Source organism: Eriocheir sinensis, chromosome 43 (assembly GCF_024679095.1).
Source record: "Eriocheir sinensis breed Jianghai 21 chromosome 43, ASM2467909v1, whole genome shotgun sequence".
In the NCBI taxonomy this organism is placed as follows: domain Eukaryota; kingdom Metazoa; phylum Arthropoda; class Malacostraca; order Decapoda; family Varunidae; genus Eriocheir; species Eriocheir sinensis.
This window is the reverse complement of record NC_066551.1, coordinates 7,962,694-7,987,705: the sequence shown is the minus strand read 5'-3', so window position 1 is coordinate 7,987,705 and position 25,012 is coordinate 7,962,694. Positions and strand designations below refer to the sequence as shown.

General features: G+C 40.3%; 2 protein-coding genes across 3 annotated transcripts in view; both read left to right on the top strand.

The window, feature by feature from the left end:
* Positions 1-427: 427 nt before the first annotated feature.
* On the top strand, positions 428-3,886 carry LOC127010425 (uncharacterized). Its single transcript, XM_050884512.1, has 2 exons — positions 428-1,256; positions 2,717-3,886. Exons 1-2 carry the CDS (start codon positions 527-529, stop codon positions 2,959-2,961), a joined length of 975 nt encoding a protein of 324 aa, XP_050740469.1. The 5' UTR covers positions 428-526; the 3' UTR covers positions 2,962-3,886.
* Positions 3,887-4,844: 958 nt separating this feature from the next.
* LOC127010423 (uncharacterized) overlaps positions 4,845-25,012 on the top strand; it is a 23,584-nt gene continuing 3,416 nt past the window's right edge. Inside the window, exons 1-10 of one of the 2 annotated variants that reach the window (XM_050884498.1) lie at positions 4,845-5,033; positions 9,144-9,238; positions 9,404-9,476; positions 10,728-11,351; positions 12,300-12,917; positions 14,754-15,182; positions 15,267-15,357; positions 17,308-17,420; positions 20,085-20,183; positions 23,684-24,544. In XM_050884498.1, coding sequence (XP_050740455.1) covers positions 9,180-9,238; positions 9,404-9,476; positions 10,728-11,351; positions 12,300-12,917; positions 14,754-15,182; positions 15,267-15,357; positions 17,308-17,420; positions 20,085-20,183; positions 23,684-24,544 — 2,967 coding nt within the window. In that variant the 5' untranslated portion in view covers positions 4,845-5,033; positions 9,144-9,179. Of the gene's footprint in view, positions 5,034-5,558; positions 5,707-9,143; positions 9,239-9,403; positions 9,477-10,727; positions 11,352-12,299; positions 12,918-14,753; positions 15,183-15,266; positions 15,358-17,307; positions 17,421-20,084; positions 20,184-23,683; positions 24,545-25,012 lie in introns of those variants that run through there. The other variant, XM_050884497.1, reaches the window with a different exon arrangement.

The following is a 25,012-nucleotide window of genomic DNA, read 5'->3' as shown; positions in this document are numbered from 1 at the left end:
AATTTAATGTCACCAAGACTTTGCATTTCTACTTTTAGTGAATATCAAGTTGAAGGAAATCGTGGACGAGCTGGTTATTAAATGAATCAATCGCACTGCACTGGACCATTGAAGGTGGGAGTTTATTCCATTCTCGCGCTACAAGGTTGGTGAAGAAAAATTTAGTGCAGTCTGAATCTATTTGTCTACACTTCAGTTTTGTGTCATTATTTCTCGTTCGGAACGTGTCGTCGAACAAAAACAATTTGGATTTGTCCACATTTATAAAACCACTGAATATTTTGAAGCATTCGATCCGTTTTCCTCGGATGCGGCGTTTCTCAAGAGGCTGAAAAGATAAGACCCTTTCGTCATAAGGTTTGTTGCGCAAGGACGAGAGAGAGAGAGAGAGAGAGAGAGAGAGAGAGAGAGAGAGAGAGAGAGAGAGACCAAGACAGGAAATCATACGTAAGAACACACAGGATATCCAAAATGACGTAGATACACACACAGAGAAACACACGCGCACACTGACACGTCCTCAGCTATGGGTAAGAGTGGCCTGCTGTCTGTCCTGCTCCTTGTCCTGGTGGTGTTAGGCTACGGCCCTCGCCCAAGCCTAGCCGACTGCACCTTCACCAACCGCACAAATGTATACGAAGGAGAGAAGGTGATCAGTGAAGAGCGTCCAGAGAGCGGGAACACGGTTTATGTGAATTCCTTCTCCGTGCGACTATCAAGTGGTTTCGAAAGTGTCAAGTTAACAGCGACAGCAGAAGCAGAGATAGATGGAAGCGAGCAGACTGTCCTGTTCACTCATCTCATTAAACCAGTCGATAAGTGCTTCGTGGCGGGCCAGTGGATGAAAGTGTCTATGTGGGCGGACTTGGGGAAAGATCGTCCACTTGGTTTTCGCGTTGGCAAGTGCTGGAAGGAATGCATAGCCGACTTCGGCACCACAAAGGTAGAGAATCTTGCCTTACGATGGTTTAATATCAGTGCGCGTGGCCGATCCGAGTGGACTAAGGAAGCGCCAAGTAAAGGGTGCGCCGAACAACTGGGCCACAACCGTCCCTCAAACTTCCCCAGTTGTAGTACCCAAATTCTAAAGGGCCACCCATCCTCACTGCACACCCGCACATCCACACAGCTGTCCTCTCCGCCCACAATGATGGTGGTGATCGTGGTGGTGGTGGGTGTGGTAGTGGTGACGGGTGCCATGCTGGTGCTGATGGAGGTGTGCTGGAGGAAGAAGAGGAGGAATACCACTCTTACGGGTGAGTCTTGTTGGTTGGGTGTGCCTGTTGAAAAGAGTATCGGTGGCTCACTCAAGGTCTGATGACGCTACGGACTCGTGGACTCTGGGTCTGAACTGTGTGTATTTACCTATTTGTGACATACAGGAAAAGAGCTACGCTCGCGCTGTCCCGTTTCCATATCCTCTCTTATCCAACTTTTCCTTAAAATATATCCAACTTTTCCTTAAAATTCCAACTTTTCCTTGTGTGTGTGTGTGTGTGTGTACCACCAGACTGATCAGGAGTTGGACTCACAATCGCCACCAAATATACCTCCCGTCAAGAGCATCCTCATTATAGTCGATCTCTGGGTACTGCAAGGACCTTCACAGTCCACACACCCCATCCCTCTTGCTCAAGGGGGACAGTAACCCATCCTGTATGTTTTCCTTGCTCTTTTTTTTTCATTTTCCCCATTTCCACAACATGGCATTTGTTTACATTAAATTCCATCTCCCATAATTTCTCCATCTATACACTCTGTCCAGGTCTTTTTGCAGTTCTTCACAGTCTTCTTCCGTCCTCTCTCTTCTTTTTAACTCTGCATCATCTGCAAAAAGGCTCATATAACTTTTTATACCCTTTGGCATATCATTTATATATATATATATATATATATATATATATATATATATATATATATATATATATATATATATATATATATTTTATGAACGTTATTGGTGCCAGAACTGAGCCTTGAGGAACTCCACTCTCTACTCTCCTCCAATTTGATTTCTCCTCTCTCATCACTGTCCTCATTTCTCTTCCCTTTAAGTAATCCTCCATCCACTCGATAACTTTTCCACCCATTCCTCCCCACTGTTGCAGTTTCCAGATTAACCTTTTGTGCGGAACCTTGTCAAAATCTTTTTTTTTTCTTTTTTTCAAATCGAGATTTACACAGTCAGTTCACCCTTCTCTCACTTGCACCACGTCTATTGCTCTTGAGTAGAAACATAGGAAGTTAGTGACACATGATGTCACTTTTCTAAATCCAAACTGTCTTTCATTTATCATGTTTTCCTTTTCTAAATGTTCGACCCTGTTTTTTTTTATTGTACTTTCACAAATCTTGCACATTACACTTGTCAAAGAGACTGATCTATAATTTAGTGGTTCAGTTTTATCTGCACTTTTATAAATTTATACAATGTTCGCTCTTTTCCATTTTAAGGTCACTTTTCCTGTATTTATAGAGCATGTTATTATGTCATAAAGTGGCTCCAATAATTAATTTCTACACTCTTTTAGCACTTCCCCCGAGATTCAATCCGGTTCCATAGTGTGTGTGTGTGTGTGTGTGTGTGTGTGTGTGTGTGTGTGTGTGTGTGTGTGTGTGTGACTTCACGGGGAGGGGGAAGGAGTTTATCTGCCAGGCTTGGTTGGCCAGGCCAGCACTAGTATATATTATAATGAACACGCCTTGTCCCCAACAGACGCGTCGTTGGCGAGGGAGAACAGCACCTACGAGACATTCAACGACCATCACGCGGCAGCGGGCGACACGGGAAGAGTTATAATAAAAAACGAAAGCTATGATCCCTTCAACGACGGACAGGACACGGCTGGTGGACCGACAGAAGTTACAGAAAACAAATTCTTCAAGCCTTTTAGCTACACCGGAGGGCCAGTTGGCGTGAGAACAAAGAAAACTGCTATGAAAACGAAGTCGAGGGAGTGATGGAAGGAGACACATAAGACGACATTTATGAATTTCCTCAGTAACTAGGTTATGGCAACATTTACAGAGACTTACATAGATATTCAGATCACACGGAGCCCATGACGGTGTGTGCTGCCAAAAGCCGCGCGAAATTCAAATTCATGCTGAGATTTTTCCGCTCTAGGCACGGTCAGAATTTCGAAGAAGTAACAGGTTTGCCCAAGTCCTTTCCAAGCACGAGTGTAGTCAGGAATTCATGATGTATTTAAGGGAGATACGTGAATTTTCGCATTGAAATTTGATATGGAAGGCTATAATTAATTCTTGCGATTCAATGAATTGCAAACCAGTTGTCGTAGGCCTACATCAAAGTAAAGATTATCAAATTTACAATGGGAAAATTTACCAAGGCACTCTCGGAACTTATGAGAGGGCGGGAGGTCTTGTAACTCACGCCACTCACTGGCCCAATACTTCAGCATTATTAAATAGCATTATTGAATACAAGCAGCGGCACACGCTGCCAACCGGAGAACTGTCAAAGAGGTGACCTACCCTACTTTTCCGTGTGAACTTTTTTTTTCCCGATTCCGGAATACAAGTTATTGTTCGAAGCAAAATGTCCAACCACACTTCCATGGTGGTCGGTAAATCAATCAATCAATGGGGGGCGCGTTGCCTCGCCCACCCGGCTACGCCATGTCGGGGGTGGGGTGGAGGGGGTCTAGGCAAGACAGGGAGAGCATAAAAGGAATAAAGTAAAAGGCAGATAATTAAGATTAATAAGGTTTGGCAAGTCGAGAAGATGAAGCAACTAATGAATCGCTGTGATAATTATGGTACGGTATTTATAGTGAATTTCAATCAGCTTCACAGGAGCATGATGCATAACCATGATTCCTATAGATAGCCTAGCTACTAATTGCGTAATGCACAGTAACAAGATTTTTTCTACATTATTTTACATGAATGGTTGTGTTTTCTCGCTTGTTTGTCATGGTTTATTAAGTTAATTCCTTTGTCAAGATTCATATACACCGTCATATTCCAGTGAATGCCAGTCGATAAAATGGCCAATAAAGATAACTTTTTTATGTATAATTTTACTTTGCTTTAATATATATGTTCTTCGCTGATTCGTCTCATGTATTTTAAGAGAGTATCCTGCATTTGCCTCTTTAGATTGTAGGCCTATACCTGCTTCAGGGTGCATGAAGTCCCTTAATCATTGTGTCTGTCCCCTTGATCTCATAAACAGCTACTATTTTTTTATGATAGCACTTGTCATCTTCCATTGTACCTGTTTATTAGTTCCATGGTGCTACCTATACGTTTATATGTTAAGATTTGTACATATGTGTTATGTTAACTTGGGGTCGAGGAAGTTATTTTTTATTCACTTTAATAGTTTCATGCACTTTCTTCCTTTGTTTTCCTGTGTTCTATTATAATATTACGAATCATCATATCTTATCCACTGCATAGCGATATGAATTTTGTACACGTATGTTTCTTGTATTATTGCAAATCACACTCTGTAACACCTGGGGGTCGGGGTGGCATGTACCTTCCTTCTCCTTTACTGTGTACCCTTACAACAATAAATATCAATCAATCAATCAAATTTCCACCTTCTTCTTCTTCTTCTTTTGACCTATTCCGCTTTGTATCGCTTCTACACTTCTATACTTCACACCATGCACTTAGTTACTTCACAGTGCACACTTTACACTTCACCCTGAACTTACTTTTCTATGCCCTTTTGTTAGTTTCCACTATTACACTTTTCTTTTCACTCCACTTCCATTGTAACAAGTTTACCTGCAACAATAAACTATCAATCAATCAATCAAGATTTTTGTGTGCCGTTGTTGAGGCGGAGGATCTTGATCTTGATGTCATAGGCGAAGAAGAGGAAGAGGACGGCTGAGCGGCGGCCATTCTGTTGGAAGGTTCGCGGTGTTTTGAACGTCCCTGCCCTGACGCCACCACCAACGGCCGCTGTACTGCCACCCTTTGCTGAGTTACGTTCCTGTGCCTGAAGGTTGAGCTGCAGGGCGTCCCGGCGTGTGGGTGAAGGAGCAGCGTGGGTGAGTCTGGGGCCGCCTGAGAACACAACTGCTGTCAACGCCATTTAAACCAGTCGGGGCATCGGGTCGAGAATCCCTGCTAGACTTCATAACACTGCTTGTCCTCCTCCTCCTGCTACTCTTCCTACTCCTCTGCCAGGTGCTCTTTTCGGTAAAGATTCGTTTTAGTACCGTGCCAGTATTTCATTACCTACCTTATGAAACATCACTAGCTAGCTCTTCATATATCTGTTCTACAAACGTTCAACAATCATGGAAACGCTTTCAAAATCCAATTCAAGGACTTTATTGTTGAAAATAGGGGATAATATTCACGAAAGCGTAGCCTCCTCTGGCCGCAAAATAGTTCGCAGAGGGTTTAGGCTCGGGGAGCATATTTAAACTACTCCAACCGAACTTAACGACCTGCTAGCGGGGGAGCTTCACCCCCCTCGACCCTCTCTTCTAACCAGGGGGAGCTGGACCTCCCCCCTACATGTATATACGACTTATTTCTGCGAGGAGGTATTTCTCGCAACACCGGCGGCACCGCCAAAGGAGGCTACGCTTTCGTGAATATTTTCCCCTATTATTTTCAACAATAAATAGTCCTTGAATTGAAGTTTGAAAGCGTTTCCATGATTGTTGAACGTTTGTAGAAAAGATATATGAAGAGCTAGTGATGTTTCATAAGGTAGGTAATGAAATACTGACACGGTACTAAGACGAATCTTAGCTGCCTCGTACAGGCCTACCGGCCTCTTGCAGACTCCTGCGTTCTTATGTTCATTCTTTTGCTTCCTACTCTTACTCATCTTACAGGTAATATTTTTTTATTTTGCTTCCTACTCTTACTCCTCTTACAGGTAATTATTTTTTTTTTTCTTCCTACTCAGACTTTTCTTCCAGGTACTTCTCTTCTTTTGCTTCCTACTCTCTTTTCTTCCAGGTACTTTTCTTCTTTTGCTTCCTATTCTTTCTTTTCTTCCAGGTACTTTTCTTCTTTTGCTTCCTATTCCTACGTTTCTTCTTTCACTTCCTACTTTCTTTTCTTCCAGGTACTTTTCTTCTTTTGCTTCCTACTCTCTTTTATTCCAGGTACTTTTCTTCTTTTCCTTCCTACTCTTTCTTTTCTTCCAGGTACTTTTCTTCTTTTGCTTCCTACTCTTTTATTCCAGGTACTTTTCTTCTTTTCCTTCCTACTCTTTCTTTTATTCCAGGTACTTTTCTTTTTTCACTTTCTCCTCTTTCTTTTATTCCATGTATTTTTCTTCATTCGCTTCATGCTCTGTGGTCTTGCGACACATTTTTATTTTTATTATTTTATAATGTAAAGGGGAGATTATTGAACACCTAAGTTAAGAAACAGGTTAATATTGAATCTGGTAGCCATCTTGCATAAGGCAAATACTTACGTTTGTATTGTATTTTGGTCTCAGTGCAGTGCATTAACTATAGCTTTTATAAAAGGTTGTTGCTGTTGTTGTCACTGGTGTCTGAGTAGGGTAGTCATTGTGTTCCTTGAGAAACACCCTTGGTTAGTCATTGCACACAGGACCAACACTCCCTCCACTTCTTTAAGGTTGTTTGTATTATTTATCCAGAATTACACCCAACTTGATGGCTCAAAAATATTTTTTACAATAGATTATGATGTAATCAATGATTATCCAAGGTAAATTACTCATTTTTGGGATGTAAATATATATTTATGTGGCAATGGCAGTGTTAATTTACTATTTTACCAGCGATACATTACAATTTTAGTGACTTTGTCATTATCTGATAGATTATGGTAGGGTCTTGTTAGTTTCTTAAACTAACAAGACCTTACCTTAATCTTTGGCATGGCAGGGCACAGGTTCAGAGGTGGCCTGCTCTGCCATACTTAACCCTTCTCCATCAGGGAACATAAAAACATAGGGAAACTAATCCCTAATACTATCAGCTATCATTGACTCCATCATTTTACCTATAACTGACGTCAAATCAATCATCCTATAGTTCTCCACAGAAGATTTGCCTACCTTCTTAAATATTGAATTAACGTGTGCCTGCCTCCATGAAACAGGCACCACCCCTGTGTCTAGTGACTTCCTAAATACTTCTGTTAACTGCCCACTTATTTCAGTTTCACATTCCTTTATTACCCTGGGGAAAAGTTCATCTGGCCCTGGTGCCTTAGTGACTTTAAGTCTATCTCTCTGTCTAATCACGAGCTCCCTACTTATGTTGATGTCGGTTGATCCTTCTTCCTCTTCTCCCCTGTAGATCTATTCTCCCTGAGGTATATCATCTAATCTTTCTTTGGTAAATACAGTCAAGAAATATTTACTTAACGCCTCGCTCATTTCCTCATCTCTATCAATCTGTGATTCTCCCGACTTAAGCGGCCCTATCTTATCCCTAACCTTGTTAGTTATACTTGCCTTTAGTTATAGTTTGAGGCCTGGGAGTCAGTGCTCATAAAGGGTACCTCTTCTCTGTCTCATAGTCTCATACCGGTCATATTTGTTGTGTTACCCAATACATGGGTAAGTTAAAGGTAAAATTGGGGGCATGTGCTACAGCTGCACATGACCTCGTTGCTCATCTTTGTCACATTGGCGCTTGGGCATGTGGTGGGACATCCCGGGGCACAAGACCATTGTGACAGCCAGGTTACTACAGTTTACCTTCCCCAAGTTTACCGAGGTTCCCATTTATCAACCACCCTGAAAGGGAGGATGAACAGATGGCCCGCGGATTCGTAGCTAACCACTGCACCATGGAGATGATAATAATATGTAATAAGATGCACTCCATAGGGGTAGAGAGAGAGAGAGAGAGACTTTACAATGAGGAGTCATCATTTTATTGTACCACACACTTATCACTGCCAGATATGATTGTATATATATGATTGTTATGCCCATTACCTTAAAGATCTCTTTCACTGTCACTATAAATGTCATCAGAGAAAACATCTGAATCAGTTGACTTCAGTAAATCAGGGCCATGCAACCTCTTCAGAGCAAGGGCTCTGACTGACATTTGACACTGACATTTGACATTTGACACTGACATTTGAGAAGCACATCCGTTCCATGTCTTCCACTGTTGCACGGAAGACAGGCTTACTACTTCGTAAGTGCTTCAAAACATTTGCTTGTGACTGAGTGAGCTGTAATCAAATATTTTTATGCATTTATTTTGCCCCACTTTGAGTATTGTGCTCCTGTTTGGATATCTGCTGCCAATTGCCATTATGAAGTTACTTGACAGAGCTATCAGTTCAATTCAATTTATTTCTCCAGCACTTGTTCTTGATCTTGATCATCGGCGTCAAGTTGGTGCCCTTAGCATTTTATTTAAAGTTTTTAAGAATAATCGGCATCCCTTACAAAATGCTTTGCCTGATCCTTTTACTCCTGCCCGGGTCATGAGGTTTGCTCTTAGTCAAAACGATCTTGCTCTTAATCCTATGAATTTTTGTACGACAATTCTCATGATGTTTTCTTCCGTCGTTGACAAATTTATGGAATCAGTTACCCAATGAGATTGTCCTTTCTGCAGACATTTCTACATTTATGTCTCGTGTGAATGTCTTTTTGAAACTAATTTTATTTTTCCTCCTTTTGGCTTTGACTGGCCAGTTTCTTAACTATTTATTGCTTTTGCTTCTCTCCAGTACCTTTTGGTATTTTGTGTGGTTCAACTTGTATCTGCAGTTCTGCACCCTGGAGGGAGGCTTTTGTAGCTTATCATAATAATAATAATAATAATAATAATAATTGCTGCTTGCCATTAAGAAGTGTTTCATTGACTAGCTTGATTGGTGAGGTAAACAACAGAAGAATGTCATTTTATTGTTTACCTCATCTATATTGTCATTGAGGTGGTGGTTCAGAAGAAAAGGACAAAAAGCAGATTCAGCCTGTTTTTTTTTTTTTTTTTTTTTTTTTTATAGTAAATATTTGTTAAATAGTGGTTAAATAGTTAAATAGTAAATATTTGATTTTTTGTCCGATCATTTTGAAATTATGATACCGTTGTACACAAAACATAGTCTAGTCAAGACTGTAGGTACAATTTAAAGCTACGGCATACTCTTCCCTTTAGCTCATGAACCAATATCCTCTATTGTTTCAGGTTTACGATCAGGTTTCCCCCACTCCTAGAGGTCACATGGAACAGAAGGAAAATATCACCCAGCATGGCGGCGAATTGTTTGCTTCATTACGGAGGTCAGCAAATCAAGTAATCAGTCTGGTTTGACTTAATTTTATGAATTGTCTCTGCTCATTCTGAAAATTGACCTCTTCTCCATAAGGGGCTGGTGTGGTTAAGAATAGATTCATCTTTACTAAAGTAAGTACAGATTACTGTCTCATAGCATTATTAAATTTCAGGTTAAGAGCACAAGGCAAAAGACTGCGTGGAGCAGAAACTCACAGCAGTAATGAAGGATTCCAGTGGAATGAGGTTTGTTGAAATTATTGATATTGTAAGAATTGGTGATATTATTTATGTCAGCTATGGTTTTGTTTCCTCAGTTTTAGTTTTATCTGTCAATCTGTTATGCAGACAAAAAAGTTATTAATATGTCACTTATTGTATATAACTCACCTTCAGTAAGGTATACACAATTGAGTGAGAAGGTACTCACTCAGCACAAGTATATAGCATCTGTGCCTGTGCAGAAAGACAGATCCAGATCTTTGTCACCTGTGCTCCCCGTCTTACTCTCTAGCGGTAAGACATGGACACTGAATAGTGACTAGAAGAGGCAGATCAATCCCTTTTGTATTGAGTGCTTATGCAGAATCATGAGGTATCACTTGAATGACTTTGTGTCAAATCAGCGATCACTCTATGAGACTAATTCAGGGCTTATTATTTGCATAGTCAGTCAGTGGCAACTCTGGCTATACAGGCATAATGAAGTGTAATTGTTGCAAGACATAGAGAAACACAGGTAATTTACAACAATTGAGAGAAAAGTTTAATCTTCTTGGGCACAAAGATGTAGTCGGTGGTGACTCTGAATATACCCGATTAAACCTTATACAATATTCTTATGGGCTATGATATTTCATTATTCATGAAATTGATTTGATTTTTTTGTGTTTTCGTGATCAGTAATAGCGATACTTATGGCAGCGGTTCCCAAAGTGTGGTGTGTGAGCTGATCACTAGTGGTACATAAAGAAAAAAAAATATGCAGTGGCGGATTTAATATCCCATTAAAATTCAAAACACATGATTAACTGCCATCGTTTTAAAACTAACGTATGCTGTACGCTTCAGCGGAGACGTCTGTTCTTTGTTTGAAACTTACCCAGACACAGGGCACATTCATCCACCCACCAGGTACATTTTCCTTCAGTTTTGATAGCCAGCGCTCAGAGCCTCATACTTTGTGAGCACAAAATTCGTAAAAAATGGACAAAATTTCAGGAAATCGACAGGACCTTAGTATTGCTCGAATCTTAGCGGGGGTGCATGTACTTGGTTACAGGGGAGGTGGTGCGTGGCCTGAAAAGTTTGGGAACTGCTGACTTATGGGAACCCCCTGTATGTATTACCATGCTTCTTTAATAGTAATACATTTTTATACATTAATAATTTAAGAAATAAAGTTTAATGAAGGTGTATCAGGGATAGAAACTGGTTTTACTGTTGCATATAATTTTATGAACATCCAAATCTAACACTATGTTTTCTTTCAAACAGGCAACATCTAATTATATTCATGAAAGCGATGGAGAGGTTACTTTGCATGAAGAAAATTCCCCAGTTCAAAAGAAGCTCTTTGCTCGAAAAAGATTCCCTCTAGTACCAATTGTGGAGGACAGCAATGTCATCCCAAAATCAGGCGAAAGAGTTGGCATCCTGGACACACTGTCAACCAAGAAGCAATGCCCTTCAGAATCAAGGCTTCGCATCAGGAGAGCCCTGCACCGGAGGTCATGTGTTCCATCTTTCAGGAACACTGAATCTTTATCTCCAAACAAAGCTGATGACTATGCTTTCAAGGACAGTAAAGTCAAGAAAACAATCACCGGGATCTCTCCAGCAGCATACTCTTCATGGGAGACTCAGGATGGCGGCAGTGCTAGGGAGCCCCAGGAGTCCTTCGCTCAATCTCTTGGCATAACTGGTGAGTCTCGCTTGGCTGGAAGGGGGAGAAGGAGGAGCCAGCTGCTGTGGCAGGAGGAAGGCTCACAGACTAAGACAGGAGTTGAAGAGGAGTACTGCCACCAAAGTGTTACTAAAAAGCAAGATGAGATGATTGCTGAAAATGAAGAGACAACAAACTGGGGTTCACAACTACTTATCCAATCAAGAAGCAAAGAGGTTAGTGAGTTTTGTCTTCTGTTAATTTTCTGCCATAACAGGTTTGGTATGGGTGTGGCAGTGAAGGGAGTGGATTGTGGAGTGATTGAATGGGTGGAAGTGTAGTACACTGAGATGGTTTGGACACATGATGAGAATGGGTGAGAATGAATTTGTGAAGAGTATGAGGGAAGGATGGAGGGAAGGGGTGTCAGGGGAAGACCACCTCTGAAGTGGATCATTAGTGTTGTTTTTTGGCATCTTCCAGGTGGGTTGATGGGTGGTCTTCAGGACAGCATGTGGGTAGTTACGCCTGGCGTGTTGAGAATGAGAGGGAACACCAGAACAGGGAGAGGTGAAGACACTTCTGCTGTGGTCACCCCCTGGAGGGAAGTTCCTGTGAGGGAGCAGGGTGTCGGAGATATAGATAGATAGATAGATAGACACACAAAATTTGATGGAATCCGATTTTAGTTCATTTTTAGTTCGGAGATTTTTAATTAGATGTTGGATTGAATCCTCAAAAACATGTTAGAAGTTCAAAGAAGATAAAGTAACTGCAATAATTTTTTTTACATTCTAGATGCAGAATTTTCTTTTATAACAAAGTATTTTGCTGTATAGCACTGGAAATCTATGGAAAATATTCATTGATTTCTTATTGAAAATTTTTATTTGTAGGAATATATTCTACTCATAATTAGATAAGTATCGGTATCAGTATCGGCAAAACTATCAGCCACTTGTTAGTATTGGAGTATTAGTATTGGTATCGGCTGAGAAGTGAGTATCAGTATCGGTATAGGCCATCATCATGGTATCTTAAAGTCAATGATGTAGGTTTGTATATTAATATTTAAGAAAATTTCTTAGGCCTGGGTGTATCAGGGATAGAGCTGGTAGTACCATAGCTTATTATAACCATAGGTAAAACATCCAAATTAAGTAAAATTTTCTTCTTTAAAACAGGCCTCAAATAGTGGAATTCCTGAAAGTGATGAAGATGTTACTTTGAATGGAGAAAATTCATCTGTTCAAAAGAAGCTCTTTGCTCGAAAAAGATTCCGCCATGTACCATTTGTGGAGGACAGTAATGTCATCCCAGAATCAGTTGGAAGAGTTGGCATCCTGGGCACACAGTCAACCAAGAATCAATGCCCCTCAGAATCAAGACTTCGCATCAGGAGAGCCCTGCATCGGAGGTCATGTGTTCCATCCATCATGAATGCAGAATCTTTATCTCCAAACAAGTCTGATGACTCTGCTTTCAAAGACAGTAAAGTCAAAAAAACAATTACTGGGATCTCTCCAGCAGCATACTCTTCAGGGATGATTCAGGATGGCAGCAGTGCTTGGAAGCCCCAGGAGTCCTTCGCTCAATCTCTTGGCATAACTGGTGAGTCTCGCTTGGCTGGAAGGGGGAGAAGGAGGAGCCAGCTGCTGTGGCAAGAGGAAGGCTCACAGACTAAAACAGGAGTTGAAGAGGAGTACTGCCACCAAAGTGTTACTAAAAAGCAAGATGAGACGATTGCTGAAAATGAAGAGACAGCAAACTGGGGTTCACAACTACAATCAAGAAGTAAAGAGGTTAGTGAATTTTGTCTTATGTCTGTTTTCTGCTATAACATGATATGAATAAGGATTCCTTCATTGTAAATTTTCTTGCCGCTTTGCCATATGTATAGTGCACTCACCGCCTCTCTGCCACCACGTCGTTGCAAATGTCATTTTAAGACATTGTACAGCATCATAAAGTTTGGTTTATGTGAACTACATGTGTACATATGTATATGCGCCTTCTTATCATTCTATGGCGGGGCAGGCATCATCGGTGGCTGCATCTTCCCGAGTGTGAAGGTCCACCATCTGTGTATATTGGCATGGTGTGTTTTCAACATTGAGATCTCCTAGTAATCTAAAAAAATGATAATCTGGAGGGTTCACGACCCCCAGTATTCTAGATTAAAGGGCTTTTAGTGTATTATTATTCATCAGCTATAAGTACTGCAAATTGTTTTGTAATTTATGTATACTTCTTAAAAATATGTAGAAATTGAGATCTCATTTTACTTTTGGGTCCTCACCGTGAAGTCTCTGCCATTTTCTTTTCAACTTCAGGTGCTTAAGTATATCATTCCATGCAAATTATTTACTGATGAATGCTTCTTTTTATGGAAAAAAAAGGTGATAAAATTATGAAATTGATACAAATACTGAACCACAACTTAAAGCAGATTTTAAGCTGATAAACAAACAAACAGGTCCTGTCAGCAATAGTGCTGGGCAAGTATTGATACTGGAGTAACAGTATTGGCTATAGGATGCAGCAACAGTACCAAACTGCTCAGTTGTGGCACCAGTGGGTACTGACAGGTCATTGTACAAGCCTACATACATGTGTATGATAACATGTCAGTATCAGGAATACTGAATACTTCAGTGGTGGTACCCACTGCTACTGGTACTGACAGTCTGGTATGGTTATAGCCCCTTATGCAAAATGTATGTGAATGCTCTCTGCCTGGGAAAAAGTTATTTTCCTCCTCAATTTTCTCCTTTCCTGTAAAATAAACAAAAATATCAAATAGTATGAATAAATCTACATTAGTGTGAGGGAAATATACAATAGCAGCAAACATCCCAAAAGATCTGATGGCAGATTACAAGCTGTTTTAATACAAAGATTTTTAAAATTTGCTTGTTGCCGCCACTGCTCGCTTTGTGTTTGTGCGTTATAACATCACTCTGTGGGTGGGGCCAAGGCTTAGTAAATCATTCATGTGGAATGGTATACTTAAGCACCTGAAATTGAGGAAAAAAATGGCAGAGACCTTATGATTAGGACCCAACAGTTCAGTGAGAGTTCAATGACTATGTATTTGTAAGAAGTTTATGTAAATTACAGTACAGTTTTTAGTATGTATAGCTGATGAAAAATGCTAATTATGGTATTTTATGCTGCTTTCTGCACATATACATCCTTTCCTTAGGCACAGCTAAATCATCCATGGGCAGACCATTAATGTTTGGACTGGTGCTGTAAAAATTCCCTCTGTTAATTTGTGAGAAATCACGATTAGTGAACCTGTGAATACAGGGAGACGGGTGTACTTTATTCTTCAATTTTGAGGAAAACCTTTATGTTACTGCATTTTGAAAAGGATAGACCACTCATAATGTAATGGAAAGCAGATTTTAGTTCCTTTTTCAGTGATGCTCTTAGTTTGGAGATTTTTGGTTGGATGTTGGCTGGATGCCTCAAAAACGTGTTAGAAATTCATAAAAGATACAGTAGCTACAATTACTTTTATTTTTCATTCTAGATGCATGATTTTCATTTGCAAGAAAGTATTTTGCTTCATAGCACTGGAATTATGTGGAAAATAATATTTACAGATTTCTTATTGATTTTTTTTTTTCCAGGAATCAAGGCTTCGCATCAGGAGAGCCCTGCAACGGAGGTCATGTGTTCCATCTTTCAGGAACACAGAATCTTTATCTCTAAAGAAAGCTGATGATTCTGCTTTCAAAGACAGTAAAGTCAAGAAAACAATAATGGGGATCTCTCCAGCACCATACTCTTCAGGGGAGATTCATGACGGCAGCAGTGCTAGGGAGCCTCAGGAGTCCTTCGCTCAATCTCTTAGCATAACCGCTAATTCTCGCTTGGCTGGAAAGGGGAGGAGGAGGAGCAAGCTGCTGTGGCAGGAGGAAGGCTCTCAGACAGAAGCAGGAGTTGAAGAGGAGTACTGTCACCAAAGTGTTACTAAAAAGCAAGCCAAGACAACTGGTGAAAATGAAGAGACAGCAAACTGGGGTTCACAACTACTTATTCAATCAAGAAGTAAAGAGGTTAGTGAGTTTTGTCTTATGTCAGTTTTCTGCTATAACAGATGATATGAATAAGGATTCCTTTATCGTAAATTTTCTTGGCAGGATAATCAAAAAGAAGCAGCCTGTGGGAACAAGACCAAAAGTGAAACTCATGTTCTTGGAGCAGAAAGAGGAGGTCGTGCAACTATCAGAAGTGAGTAGATTTATTTTTCATCAAAGGAACCAGGGAAGAAGAAAATAAATTAAAAACAAAAAAAAGTTCTGCAAATTACAGTTCTTTCAAAGGGATGGTTGAGAAGTATCCAAAACAATACTGAAATTGCTCCTATCTTAAAAGCATTTGTGACAGGATAAAGGATATACAGAGGAATTAAAGGGATAAAAGATTGAAGATGCTGGTTAACCTGCATTTGAAAGCTTGACAGCATAGGTATGAGGTAACAAGTCCATGAAAGGGGTTGAGGCATGCAGTTAGCAAGTTCATAAGAGCAGTTCGCACAAAAAACAGCAGCAAACCAACACAAGGGAAGCAACTCTGTAGAGGAATTTTAGGGAGAGAAGATAATCAGTATGAGGGGACTTGATCAGGTGAAAAGCCATTGACTAACCTATCCCAAAGAGCTGTATGAGTAGAGGCTCCCACTCATACATGCATACTCCATATAGGAATGAACTGTATACTGTATGCATCTGGGAGGGAGGGAAATGAGGAACTTTCCAAACTCTACATAAGTAGGGGGCAGCACTGTGCCACCTAGTCCCTTGGCGTAATGGAGATTAAAATGCAATATAGAATAAATGTTGGTACTTGGTAACCCAGAAACAGTCCTACCTACAAGACTGAGTTGTGTTTACAAGGCTAAGCCCCACTCACAAAGACTAGATTTGATCACATAGGCAAAAACATACTGTTTATACAGTTTGTCTCTGCATGTGAATGCAGACAGACGGTTTCCAGATATTTTGGTAAGGACAGAGAAACAGACATACAGATGGACAACATTGAAAACACTGTTGCCCTCTTCAGTACTCTTGGACAATAATGATGGTGAATATATGAAAAATAAAGATGTCTGAATGAATGACTTGGGGGACTTGGACAAACCTGCTTGTGCTTTGAAGGAATACCATGAATGTTTCCAGAGAGAACCAAAAGTGGCTCCAAGGGAGTCCAGCTGAGATTATGAGTGCATTAAGTGGGTAAATGCAGGGCCCAGGCCATGAGTGCTTACAGTTCCTTGCTTCCTGCAGTGGTTCTCCAATCCCCTTCCAATAAAATCGGATATAAACTGACTACAGTAGGGTTGTGTATTCATTAGAGTACAGTTTCATAATTGAAATTTTTCATTTACTGAAATCACTTGAATTTTTGTTGTCAAAGTTCTTTTGTATTCTCATCTTTATGCATACTATTTTTCAGCATATTGTAGCAAGTGTGCTTTATGGTTCATATAATTTTATGAGTTTATAGTAGACTCCATGTATTTATTATTATGAGACCTGAGGCTTTAGAAAATGTGTTTATCTCCTATGTTAATCTGCTTTGAAGGAAGGAGAAGCATTCATAACATTGTGAGGCAGAGAGCTCTGGCTTCCAATACACTGACTGAAGAGACTGTAGCCTCAAGGCAAGGGAACGTATCTCCCTTGAGTCAGACACAGAGTAAGATAGTGCTCCTTGAAGGCTGAATGACACCATGTATTTCATAAGGTTATTAGAATATGTATTAGAATCCCCATTACCCCAGTAAGATGTTGGTGGTTAGGTGTCCATTACTTATCAATGCATCATCCTATAGAATTAACATTAGCATGATTTTCCTTCTGTCTTGGGAGTGTGTTGTGTGACTGAAAGACTGTAAAGAAATTGTGCAGTATTAAAGCATCAGAACAAATCTACATCATGAGGGACCTTGATATGTTCAGTTATTTTTCTACACGGCTTACAGCACCATTCAAGTCTAAAACATTCTGGCTTGTTAAAGGGAAATTTGTTTCATGGTTGTGAGATGAAGGGTTATTTTTCGTGTGGTAAAATAATGACTAAGATTTATGTCCCTTATGTTTTTGCTGTTATGTATTTCACTACAACATTTTCAGTTTTCTTTTATGTACTTATTCTTAATGGCAATTTGATTTGCAGATAATTCTGTTGAAAGGAGACGATTAAATCGCTGGACACCATATGGAGATTTTGGAAGAAATGTTAAGCAGACAGATGTCCAGGTGACAGACTTAGCAGGACAGGAGTCGCAGGTAAACTCATGATTATTTTTGTTCACAGGTATTAATTGAAGCTGAAGGCATGAAAACAGAGACAAGTTATTTGTTTTCAGTTGATTCTTTGATGTTTTATCAAGCAAATGTGTAAGGGTTAAATGTTTCAATATACAGATTACCTTTTATAAGGTTAATTCAGATTTAATGTTAAGTCAGATTACATACAAGTTCAACATCATTATCAACATAAATCCAGGCAAATATCTGTTTTGCAAAGCCATACACAAGTAGGGCATTGAGCATGGCAGTGTAAGATGCTGTTGGTTAAAGAGGGGATAGAGGAAGTGATTAAGTACTAAGGGAAAGTTTTATGATGAAGTGCAGTAACATTTAGCTCTCAGCAAGCCTTTGTTCACAGCGCTGTGTAGGTTGTGGTTGGCATGGTGTAGCTAACAGCTCTTCCATGCACTCGAGCCCACTACAGAGCCCCTTCATTAACCTCATTCTTAACTTGATAACCCTGAAGGGTGGTAGGATGCATGCTCAGGGGTCTCGGTATGACTTCCACCATGACCATAATGATATTGATCTACAGGATGGCCACCAAAGTGAGGTTGCACAATAATGGGGCTCAGCCTTCCTGATTAGACAAGGGGTTGGAGTTCAATGCTGTTGATGTCACTGTCTTCACCACTAACACCACTTTCAAAGCTTGAAGAAGTCACTTCCACCTTTCTCCCAATTGCACTCACATTGAGAGCTCTTTTGAGAGCAAGAGGAGGCTTAGGAGGAGTTGAGGTCGCTGGCTGTGGACGCTTGGGCTTAGAATCAGTGAGGAAGATACAAAAAACTCTCCTGTCATTGTTACAGTCATAGAAACACTGAGAATGACAAGGAGGAGTTGTGTGGCAGCCCAGGAGTCATGCTGAACCATATATCCCCATTCAAACTTCAAAATTACATCGGGAAAAAACAGACTGGAAAAACCTGTCACCCTTTAAGAGTTAAACATATGTATGGACTGGGCATTAGACAAAGCTATGGACCAGAGTCATCATGGAGCATCCGTTGTCAATACCAGGGCCATTGACCTTGTTTTTTTGTCACTAATACAGTAATCCTTGCCGTCACCAGGCCTTGATGATGGCTCTCACACCACTGCATAAGAAAGCAAAGCCATTGGGTCCTAAAGTCCTCTAGTTCAAGACCAATGTACAGATGTTAAGGCTTACTTCAGTGTGTTCATGTGTGGTGGGAACATTGATATCTTTGAAAATTTCACATGTCTTGGCAGTGAAGTGAAGTCTCAGGGAATTAGCTTGGCCCTTAGTGTTATGGACTCAAACAATACGAGTATATGGCATAGTCAAAGCCAGTACAGAAAGACAAAGATTTAGACCAAGTGTCTTGTGTTTCTTGTCTTACTCTATTGTTGAGACATGGAGTGACATGAAGAGGCTAATTGACACCTTTGGTAATAAGTTTCTGCAGAATCGTGGGATATCAAAGGAAGGACTGTTTCAAATCAGTGAGTACTCTGTGAAACTAAACTGAATGGTCCATGAATGCCAACTCCAACAATATTGGGATTATGGGTATGTGGCAAGCTACCCAGAAGTTGACCCTGCTCCTCTGGTAGTATCCTTAAAAGACAGTCCTGAGAGGTCAAGAGGGTGACAAAGCTTGCACATTGAGCTATTCCAGGGGCAGGCAACTTTTTTGAAGGGAGGGCCAGATGAAATTTTCAGGAGCAGGCTGCGGGCCGGAGTGAGAAACGAGAACCCCAAAGTAAAAAAGTGAAGTGAAAAACGTACAGATCAGTGAGACGATTGATGCTGCTTGCCATAAAGAAGTGTTTCAATGTGTGACTCGGTGGATGAGGTAGCCAACAGAATAATTTCATTGAAGTGGAGGTCTGAGAGTTGGGAGCAAAGTCAAGACTTCATGTCCATTTTGGAGAAGAGCAGCTCACAACAGTAGATGCAGCAAGGCAAGGAAAATACTTAAATCTAACATGAGACAACTGAGCACATCTAAACTTCAACCTCAAAGGCATTGATGTGTCCATGCATGTGTGTCAGGAGAATGTTTTTGCCTTACAGCTTCACATTGAGGGCATTCAGATGTGCAGTGATGTCCATGAGTAGGGCCAGATCAGCGAGCCATTGCAGGTCAAAGTCATCAGTGTGGGCAAGATTCTTCTGACGGAGGAAAATGGCGATCTCCTGCTGCAGGTCACACTCATGCAACAGCATGGCCCCACAACAAGACAGTTTCAGATTGTCCTTTTTTGCTAAAATTAAATAGGCCAACCAGATCTCAAAAAGGACAGACTTGTCTTTAAAAACAGATGCTGTTTGGCTTTTTTTCCTGGGGTTTTGCAGGCTGGATTGCAGTGTTAATGCCTAGCAGGGTGGCGAGCTGGATGACCTTCATGGGCCGGATATGGCCTGCAGACCTGAAGTTGCCTGCCCCTGAGCTAGTCAATAGCTCCCCAGGGACGACATGGGGCAGATGAGGCAACTTGGCCCCTGCCTATGCCCTAATTGATTATTTGATTCATGTGAGAGATTGTTTAGAAAACACTACTTAATTCTTAATGTTTTGAGTTGTTTTCCGGATACAGGAAATTGGTTTGAGAACATAATTAGTTTTGTTCACTTTTCAATCTGCTTTACAGATAATTTTTTCCTTGTACAGGAGTGCCGTCGAATGTTGCAGTTTGAGAGTCATAACATGAGTGATGGTGCCAAGGAGATCACTTCCCCTCTTGTTATGATGACCCAAACACCAATTATTGTGAGTATGGCATTGATGTATTTTGCAGAAAGGGAAAGGGAGTGTCAAAACAATCCTATAGTCTATTCATGTAAGTCATGTAGCCCTGATAGAGTTAAAGATAAGTATCACAAAACTTTTATACCTTGCCACAATAGGGACTCAAGCCTTACAGAGTTAGGCTATTCAGTATTCAGAGTTGTGCAAATCACCTCCACCTTCATCAATATACAAAATTTTTAACATATTGAATACAGAAATTTGGACATACGGTAACGTGTAATCACTAAACGTTTAAAAAGTGAGAAATAAAGCTGAGAGATATGATACTAGGTTGGGTATGATAATACAGTCAAGCCTCGGTTTACGAGTTTAATTCATTCCAGAATTTTGCTTGCACACCAAAACATGTAAACCAAAATTAATTTCCCCATTGAAATGAATGTAAATCCCATTAATGAGTTCCCTAGCTCAAAAAAATATCTATATAAATATCTTCTTATGTGTTATTTTTTACAGAATTAATGTAATTTTACTAACAAATAGCAATGATAAATAGTATGAAACACAAATCAACGTGTTACAGTTGTTACGGAGACTCCTGCAACCGTTAATTACGCTCGAAGTGTAGGCTTCGCCCCGGGGTTTAGCAGCCGCAGTTTCCTTATTCTTGAGGCACCGGAATACGTTCAACAACCAACGTGAAGCTAACCTGACGTATCGTCCGAGATGGAGAATGAACAGGAGTCAGTCATGTCCAGGAGGGCATACAAGCTGCTTAGGTCCGCCCCCCGTTCCTGATGCAAGCATAGTATCCACCGTTCTTATTTTCTTTTTCATCTTTCTGGGGGACATTGTTGAAGCACAAAGAACTCACACTGTAGTGCTGAAAACATGACACTAGCGCACAGATGCTATTTCTAACAGTTTACAACGCTGATTGAGACTAGAGTTGTCATCTGGCGGTCAATAATTACCCTAGACAGAGCAAGAATTAACCCAAAATCTTGTGAAATTCTTGCGTTTCTTGTTCTGGTGCGTCAGATTTTCAAGAATATCCCCCAATTCTTGGCAAGAATCAGGGGTCCTGCGCAAGCCTCAGCGGGACTGGGTACAGCCACTCTCTTGCTGGCTGCACCTCCATAGGGCTATGGCGATGACTTTCCTGAGCTTTCTATGGGTAACCCTGCCAGATGGGGGTAGATATAGAGTTGAAGAGTTTACTGTTGTGTTACTGCTGCACCGCAGACGATTTTAAAGCATCACTGTAGGATAAGTAAGAAATTCCCAGTATGAAAACATCAACGTCATCATTAGAAACAAGAAAGTGAAACGATGCCATTTGTCAATATTTTGTAGAGAAAAAGGACATTTTAAGAAACTCCGTCGCATGCAATGACGCTAAGTAGCTACTGAAATACTCCTAATGAACTGTAGATCCCGTAACTGTGACTAACTTAATGCGTGGTGTCCTTGATGAGTGACAAAATGAGAAAGTGTTGGTTCATCCAATCATATAGACATGATAGAGCACTCTGGCAGATTACAGGAGGGAGGTGAAAAACGGTCTCAAGAATGGGGGGTCGTTCAAGAAGGTCATATATCGCCAGATGACGCCTTAGGGTTGCAAACATGCCATCCTTTCCTTAAAATACGGAATGCCATTTGTTCCGTATTTGCCTGTCTGAATGCTTAAGCAGATAAAATTTAGTATTTTTAAAACTAGTGAGCGCATTTTTCGATGAACCACAAAACCAGTCCATAAAATTATGTTTGTCAAGGGTCATCCTGAAATACAAGTAAAATATGCGTCATAACGTCTCTCCCTTCTTCCTTTTACCTTCACCAGCAGTGGGCAGCAGCTGTCAGTCATGGCAGGCCAGAGAAATTTTAGGGTTGCCATCCATTCCTTAGAATATGGATTCGTTCTGTATTGGAGAATGGGATGTTGTGTTCCTCATTTTTTTAGAGCAAGGTGGCAGCCCTAACTGAGACTCCATTCCCATTCTTTTCTGCTTTGAGCACCTTCGTCTTGCAACAAACAAAGGGAACCCATGCTCACTTCTTCAACTTGTACAAAGAGACACGCCAGTCCTTGTCGAAAGACAGAGTTGTTCGGCTAGGCTGATGTAAACCGATAAGAGTCGGTCTATCAGCATCCTCCCATACCCTTCATGAGCCGTCACCCGGCAGAGATTTGTGGTCCCTACTTGAAGGGACGTACGAGCTTGACCCTGACAGTCTCCAATTAGCCTGTGTCCGTACCCGGCGGGTGATGACATAAAAAAAAAGGGGGGAACAAACAGGATGCTCGTATACTGTCACTGCTCGTAAACCAAGGCATTTTTTGCGGGATTTTTTTGCTCGTAAATCAAAACACTTGTAAACCGAGATTTGACTGTACTCTGATTGTATAAGTAGTCTCTACATGAGTGAGACTGAGGAGTGGGAAGGGAAAGAGCGAGGGAGTGTGGGGCAGGTATGTGTTCAAATAAAGGCAGGCACACCATGTTGAGTGTAAACCATGAGATGTGGCTACAACTCAGCAGTGTTGAGATGCATCAGAGAGTGTGGGAGAGCAAGTCAGGTCAAGTGACCCAGGCATGGATACAAACTACTGGAGTTATTTATTCTACAAAGACAATACTACTTACAGCATAACTGTTGGTGAAGGTGTACATCATACCTGGTCTCTTAAGTACAGATCACACTTCCAACATTAATAGAAGGTCCTTATCAGTCATCTTCATTCTTTATTAACTTGCAACATAAGCCATGCACCACTTCTGAGGCTGATAGCCATACAATGCCATTGTTCCAGACTTTGGAATGCATGTAGTTTGTTTTAGTCGTCTACTGAACCCTGGAGTGGCTACAACTCGGCAGCATGCTGAGATGAAGCAGAGAACACAGGATAGCGAGTTGGGTCACATGCCTCAGGCATGTAAATAGAACATGTTGAAACAAAGTAAAGACCACTATATGTGGTTACAACTAGGCAGGATGGCAAGATGCATCATTAAAAAAAAAAAAAAAAAAAAAAAAAAAAGTTGGAATTCAAAATTGATTTTTTCAATGAATATTTCTTTGCCTTGCTGAGTTACATCTAAGTCCAAGTTATAGAATGCTGAGCTATAAAGGTTTTACTGTACTTCACTTCAGTGCATTAAACATGTGACCTCTAAACAAGAGTCTAAGGGAATGTATTAACAGGGAGAATTGGATGGAGACTTTTTGTTAAACCCATCCCCTCAAGGGGAGCAACAGGGTGTTAGAACTATAGATAGGTGGCATTGGTAACAATTATTTGTTCTGTAAAGTACAGTTGTGTTTGCAGGCTATCATGATGTAGTCACAAGCATTTGAGCCCATGGGTAGCTGATGATGTTCATTTGAAAGTAACTAGGATAGCTCACTACTGTTTATAAAGCTGATTGGAGATAATTTTTATTTGTTATTTTAATTAAAAAGTCATGTTAAATTTGAAGTGTTAATGTAACTCATATCTTATATTTTTCCAGTCAAGAGCATCAGTCCTACAAAATCCTGTTGGTCAAAATCAGGTAAAGGAAGTTTGTGAGCCTATGATTAAGAAGAGTCTTTTAGATCACACTATGAAGACTTCAAGATTTAAGAGGAGATGGAGTAGCCGCCTCCACCCCCATCCAGATAATACTTCAGGGGAGTCACATCAGAATAAGAAACAAAATATTTCAGGGTCTGGCAACAAATGTGAAAATTCATTAGATGAACCTTTGGTTGGATGTAAAAAAGAACCAAGAAGAAAAGACCAAAATCATGCTCCTGGGGACACAGCTAGTAAATTATGCAGGGCAGTGAAGGAAAGCAACCCAGATGTTTGCACAACCACAAATTCTGTGAGGAAGTCAAAGTTCCCACAACATCCAGAATCTACCAAGATACCAAGGCGGAGGAGTGTTGCCGTCCTAGGTCTGCGAACACCATTGAGGAGGAAGTCTACCAACTTTAAAGTGAAAAGCACATCCAAGTTGAAAGGTTCTACCATTTCATCGAAAATACCAGAACCTAAGGAATCAAAAAATTGTGCTGAACTAAATAAAAGTTTAGCTTCAACCAGTAATTCATCTTTACACCCTCAGATAAGTGATATAGTGTTGCCAGATAGTGAGGGTCAAGAGGAAGATAATTTATCTCAAAAGAATGTACCAAAGGATGTGTCACTGAAAGCTGATGTATCTACAAACACATCATTTAACTTTGTCAATGGCAAGCATGAGGATATGAGTATATTAAATGACATTGAAAATCTCCTAAAAGAACAAGAAGAAATAAATATCAAAGCAAGCTTGTTACAGAAGAAAATTGAAGCAAGACGTCTTGATATGAAAGAAAAGAAAGTGGTATGTATTAAAATTGTTGATAAGATTCCAAATGACTTCCTTGCATTCTTGGTTCTATTCCTGTCTTTTTATTTTCTATTTTACCTCTATTATCACTTTGTGGTATTAGGTTACAAAACACCCTTTCAAACAAAAAAATTGTGCAATAAGGCACTTTCCATACCCACCAACTAACCATACTCACTGACCCATAATTTCTCTGATAACTATAAAATAACAAATGCTCACTATTGTAACCACACCTTTCTAGTATGATCCGCCTGAAATTTCAAACATTTACTAAAGTTGATTTGATTTCTTTGAAAATGTAACAAAATATTATCTTGTATAGTCTGTTTGATGATTCTGCCTTCTCAGTTCTAGTACCAATTTTTCCTTTTCCTTTTTTTAACCTTCCCATTACTGTTTTTCTTATTAAAACCCTCAAACTGCTGCTTCTCAGCATGGCAAAAAACACTATTGCAAATC